Source organism: Hyalella azteca, unplaced genomic scaffold (genome assembly GCF_000764305.2).
Source record: "Hyalella azteca isolate HAZT.00-mixed unplaced genomic scaffold, Hazt_2.0.2 contig11473, whole genome shotgun sequence".
NCBI lineage: Eukaryota > Metazoa > Arthropoda > Malacostraca > Amphipoda > Hyalellidae > Hyalella > Hyalella azteca.
This window is the reverse complement of record NW_025941472.1, coordinates 381,635-387,946: the sequence shown is the minus strand read 5'-3', so window position 1 is coordinate 387,946 and position 6,312 is coordinate 381,635. Positions and strand designations below refer to the sequence as shown.

Genomic DNA, 6,312 nt, shown 5'->3' with positions numbered 1-6,312 from the left:
TTCTTTATTATGAAGTTGTTCTTTATTATGAAGTTGTTTCTTTATTATGAAGTTGTTTCTTTATTATGAAGTTGTTTCTTTATTATGAAGTTGTTTCTTTATTATGAAGTTGTTTCTTTATTATGAAGTTGTTTCTTTATTATGAAGTTGTTTCTTTATTATGAAGTTGTTTCTTTATTATGAAGTTGTTTCTTTATTATGAAGTTGTTTCTTTATTATGAAGTTGTTTCTTTATTACGAAGTTGTTTCTTTATTATGAAGTTGTTTCTTTATTATGAAGTTTTTTCTTTATTATGAAGTTCTTTCTTTATTATGAAGTTGTTCTTTATTATGAAGTTGTTTCTTTATTATGAAGTTGTTTCTTTATTAATAAGTTTGTTTCTTTATTAATAAGCTGTTTAGTCTTGTTATACCCCCTGACGACTGTGCTGGGTATTGCAGGTCGAGCTCGCCCCTGGACCGCGCGGGAGGCCGGGGCCACAAGCAGCTGGAGGGCCTAGAGGCCCTCGAGGGCATGGCTGCTGGCCTCTATGCTGAGGCCTTCAATGCTGTCGTCACCCTCATGAACAGGCGAGTGTGTCATGAACAGGCGAGTGTGTCCTCAGGAACAGGCGAGTGTGTCCTCATGAACAGGCGAGTGTGTCATGAACAGACGAGTGTGTCATGAACAGGCGAGTGTCCTTTGCTCACTAGAAATACTGCGAAGAAGAGGCAGTTATGTCTACCGTGCTTATCGCTGTTAAACCATTATATGGTCTATTAAATCATGCCGGAATTCGGTTATTTAATCAACATGAAATTTATTCCAATCTAATGTATGATGCCATTGTTCGAGTTGCCACCTTTGCTCTGTTTCATTTGTGCTGAGTCTTATTTTTTCTTCATCTTAGTGCATTAGGTTACCGGGACATTAAACTTTAAAGGCTACCAGAAATTGGTTACCGGGACATTAAACTTTAAAGGCTACCAGAAATTGGTTACCGGGACATTAAACTTTAAAGGCTACCAGAAATTGGTTACCGGGACATTNGCATATTTAACTGCAAGTTCTGTTGTCCAGATGTTCTCATCATTAGAACTAGCATATTTAACTGCAAGTTCTGTTCTCCAGATGTTCTCATCATTAGAACTAGCATATTTAACTGCACATTTATTCTCCAGATGTTCTTACCATCAGAACCAGCATAATTAGCTGCAAGTTCTGTCCTCCAGATGCATCTCGGGGTCCGCTAAGACGGTGAACTCCATCCTGGTGGTGGACACGCCGGGCCTCCAGAACCCTGCGTCCTGTGGCCGGACCTCGGGCGCCTCCTTCGGGGACCTCTGCCACAACTACACGCAGGAGCGCCTGCAGATGCTGTGCCACGACACCACCTTCACCGCACAGGCTGACAGATACGCGCAGGTATGGTGAGGCTGTACAGTGCACAGGCTGACAGACATGCGCAGGTATGGTGAGGCTGTACAGTGCACAGGCAGACAGACACGCGCAGGTATGGTGAGGCTGTACAGTGCACAGGCAGACAGACATGCGCAGGTATGGTGAGGCTGTACAGTGTACAGGCAGACAGATACGCACAGGTATAGATGGTGCTGTACATTGAGCCTAGTATTGTGAGTGAAGGGAATTCAAAAACGAATTTCATTCACAATTGTGTTCTCAATATTCGAAAAAAATCGTGCCCCTGTAACAATTTGAAACAGTGCCCTCTTCATGGGGCTAATATATAGCTACGTGGAGTTGATCAAACCTAGACATCAATAGACATCTTCTTTATTACTATGAATGCTCTAAACTACGTCTCTATTAAGCTACCCTTTAAACTTCATCTATAAACTACATATCGTATTACCTCAACTTGTACATTTATGCGGTATTTAATTCTATCTACTCTGCATATTGCAGGGAAGTGGCAAATCTCTTCGTATACTCCTCTGTCTATCGCATGCCTTCAATACGAAGATCATTGACAACGGCTAACGTATCCGTGGACAAATAAACCTTAAGAATATTTGTCGCAAAAATTGTGCGTTGGGGCATTAATTAATCTCGTAATCCGTCGCTTGTAGAAAAAAATTAATTTAGTTCAAAACCTTCAAGGCTCTCCTGAATGTTGGACCATCCCTCGTCAGGATAAAACCTAAAGAATTTTTACGCATAGATTGTGCGATTGGGGTTTTAAATTAACCTCGTAATTAGTCGCTTGTAGAAAAAGAAACTTCATCATGATATTCAAAACCTTCACGGTTAACCTAAATGTTGACCGTCTCTCGCATAGATTGTTTGTTTGGGGTTTTAAATAAACCTCGTAATCCGTCGCTTGTAGAAAAAACTTCATCTTGTAGTTCAAAACCTTCACGGCTCGACTGAATGTTGACCATCCCTCGTCAGGATAAAACCTAAAGAATTTTTACGCATAGATTGTGCGATTGGGGTTTTAAATTAAGCTCGTAATTAGTCGTTTGTAGAAAAAAATATTCAAAACCTTCACGGCTGACTTTAACCTGAATGTTGACCGTCCCTCGCATAGATTGTACGATTGGGGTTTTAAATTAAGCTCGTAATTAGTCATTTGCAGAAAAAAAATATTCAAAACCTTCAAGGTTGACTTTAACCCTGGTCAGGAACACGTGGAGTGCGGCGACGTGTCCGAGGCACTGGGTACTCCCGCGCCTCTGATCGCCCTCATCGACAAGCCTGCGACGAACAGCGTCGTGCGCACGTCCCAACAAGACCTGCGTGAGGCCGACCGACGTGGCCTCTTATGGCTTCTTGACGAGGAGGCCATCTTCCCAGGCGCCACCGACCAGTCCTTCCTAGAGAGGCTCTTCGCTCACTACGCTGAGAGAGGTGAGAGAATGATAATCTAGCGAGGTTTACACTGTTAGAAAAATTACCGTTACCGGTATTACCGGCGTTTCAGTGGCCGGTCGGCACGTGAAAAGAAACACCGTGTNAGAATAAAAACGGCGACGCGGTGTTTCTTTTCACGTGCCGACCGGTCACTGAAACGCCGGTAATACCGTTAACGGTCATTTTTCTAACAGTGTAGATTTTATTAAAATGAAAAATGCTGTTTACTTTGATTAGAGAGATCGGCAAAATTTTTCTATCAGCCACGTTTGGTTCTTCCAACTCGCGCTGCTATCCGTGGTTATTTAAATTAACAAGTCGCTGAACTTAATGAGCAATTCTCGGTTGTCTTGTCTCAACCACTAGCGGAACGAATTAGTATTGTTTCTTCAAGACATTTTTCGTTCGAATTTCGAGTTAATTCTTTATTTACGAGCAACACCTATTCATCAATCTCGAAATCATGCGTTCAGTGCACATTGTTCACAGAATTCCATTAATTTGGAAATATTTCGCGTAGTGATCGTTTTAGCGAACTTCTTCCTTCCACGGGAGTCTATTTTAATCATATTTTTCACTTTACTGCGTTTTTTAAGTTAGAGTAGCACCTCTGGTCTATAATTACCATGATTTCATTTAACAAACATACTAAACTTAAGGTCTCTAAAGCCCTGATGGAAAATTGATTTTTCCTTGAAATGATAACCTTTTTTGTTTTGAGTTGCTTTTGCCATATTAAACACGATTTATGCAGTAGTCTTGCTACAATTCAATAACTTAATTAAGTATATTATATTATATTATATCACCTGGGTGATATAAGCCCTAAGCCCTCGTATTATATTGGCAGGCGCCCATACTCCTGCAGGAGTCTAAAAAGTCAGCGCCAGACCACTTTTTAGACTTTTTTTTTACTAGCTAATATAGCTAATAAAGTTAAAATAGCTAATATAGCTAATATAGATATCGCTTATACTGATATCGCTTATACAGGGTGGCGCGCGGTAATTTGCTGATTTGGGAATGAAATAAAAAAATTATGATCACTAGAAAAATTTATTTGATATTTGTATTATACTGAACGGTAATGGAATTTATAAATTACATGGTTTTAAATAGTGCACCTGGCAAATGTCGACCATCGCATTCCACACACTGCTGCATACGTTTTCTGAAGTTTTCATGAACTCTAACAAGCATGCCCACTGGTATTCTGCCAATTTCAGCTTCAATATTGTTCCTTAGGTCTTCCAAGGTGTTGGGGCGGTTGATATACACCTTAGCCTTCAGGTAACCCCAAAGAGAAAAATCGCATAGGGCTAAATCTGGTGAGCGTGCTGGCCAGGTCACATCACCCCTCAAAGAGATAAGCCGTCCAGGAAACATTTGCCTCAAACAATTCATGGTAACCCTTGCTGTGTGTGCAGTGGCACCATCCTGTTGGAACCATGTATCCTCTAATTCCATTGCCTCAAGAGCTGGCTGAAAATAATCCTGTATCATTGACAAATAGACAAATGGACATCGACAAATGCCAAGAGCAGATGATTGCTTCCGAGCAGAGCGTTTCGGAGATTGCAGTACTGCTGCTCTAACTCTCTCGATGTTTCGCGGTGTTGTAATCCTTCTCTCAGGTCCCTTTCGTAGACATGACACATTCCCTGCTGTTCTAAATGCATTCACCCAATTTACAATTGATTGCCGTCCAGGAACACGTCCACGTGAAGGAACAGCGAATCGTAAACGAAAAACACGCTGCACGGCAATGATCGAGTGGGCATTTGAAAAATACGCTTCTACACAAAATGACCTCTCCTCACGTGTCCACTGCATGATGGCAACTGAGAGCCAGACGAATACAAATTTCCCGCCATCCACTGTATGCCACGACCACTCTCGTCTGTCTTCAACCGTCAGTGCCGCCACAGCATGCAGTGCAAATAAGCAAATTACCGCGCTCCACCCTGTATAGCTAATATAGCTAATATAGCTACTATATCTAATTAATATAGATAGATAATATAGCTAATATAGTTACTATAGCTAATTAATATAGCTAATATAGCTAATAAAGTTAATATAGATAATATAGCTAATATCGCTTATACGTATAGCTAATATAGCTACTATAGCTAATTAATATAGCGCCAGACTAATAATAGCTGGGTACATGGTTCTATGGCATTCAAATCAAGTAATAGAGAGTAATTTTGCTATGACTAGAAAATTATGTCGCCTTTAACAAATCAGATATATCTACCGGTTTCCGTAACTTCAGCTCCTTCGTTGCAGGCGTTTCGTAGACACCTGAAGACGGAACTGTTTCGTATAGCCTATGAATCTAGTGCTTAGTCATTTTTTCCGTTCTCATCCTTTCTTGTGTCTATTTATTTATCGCTTGCTATTAAACTTGTGTGTAACGTGTCCTCGAAGTTCGTTTGAACCAGACGCCACGATAGATACTTCTCAAAATAATAGTAATAATCGCCTGTAAGTAAACCATTGTATTGCCCAAGTTATATTGCCAATAACTGAATATATTGCTTGTAACTAACCAGTTTAATTGTATCTAAATAAAGCCCTTTGTTTCTGATCACTGAAGCATCCCGCCACTACTATCTCCTCGTACAGAGAGAGCGTGAGCTGGCTGTTTCTGATTACTGAGCCGTCTTTAATAATAACAATAATAATAATAATAATAACTAGTACACCGTGAGCCGTTTGTTTCTGATCACTGAAGCATCCCACTACTATCTCCTATCTATTGCCCACTATCACAGAGAGAGCGTGAGCCGTCTGTAATAATAATAATAATAATAATAATTATAATAAAATAATAATAATAACTACACCGTGAGCCGTGTCTTTCTGATAACTGAAGCTTTCCACTACTATCTCCTCGTCCAGAGAGAGCGTGAGCCGGCTGTTCGTGGCGAGCCGAGGAGCCGTGTCGAGCAGCAGCCTCGTGAACGGCTCTGCGTCAGGAGGCTCTGTGGTGGGCATTGAGAGCGCCCAGAGCCTGCGACGTGCCTCCTCCATCAGGCGAGCCTTCACCACGGGCACCGCGGGCATCAAGAGACGCAGCGTCGCCCTACAAGTCAAGTTCACCGTCGTGAGTTGCCTTGAGAATTTTTTCTTGCGTTCTGTTGTAAGATGACATTATTTAGGCCAGCTTTCTTATTGCGTTCTGTTGTAAGATGACATTATTTAGGCCAGCTTCACTGCACTTCCAAGAGGTCGCCCTACAAGTCAAGTTCACCGTCGTAAGTTGCCTTTAGTACACTGTTAGAAAAAACGGTGAAAAAACGGTCCCACAGGTGTTCTAGTGGCCGGTCGCCCCGTGAAAATAAACTGTTTCGCCGTTTTTATCAGATGTTTTACGGATTTCTAGTGTTAAATTGGAATAAAAACGGCGACACGGTGTTTCTTTTCACGTGCCGACCGGCCACTGAAACGCC

General features: G+C 41.4%; 1 protein-coding gene across 1 annotated transcript in view; it reads left to right on the top strand.

Moving 5' to 3' along the window:
* Positions 1 to 2,851, top strand: part of LOC125178635 (unconventional myosin-XVIIIa-like) — a gene marked incomplete at its 3' end in the record, with an annotated part of 90,461 nt that extends 87,610 nt beyond the window's left edge. The window contains 3 exon segments of the mRNA XM_047882860.1: positions 395 to 570; positions 1,213 to 1,405; positions 2,626 to 2,851. Of these exon segments, the coding sequence (XP_047738816.1) occupies positions 395 to 570; positions 1,213 to 1,405; positions 2,626 to 2,851 (595 nt within the window).
* Between the last annotated feature and the right edge of the window lie 3,461 nt (positions 2,852 to 6,312).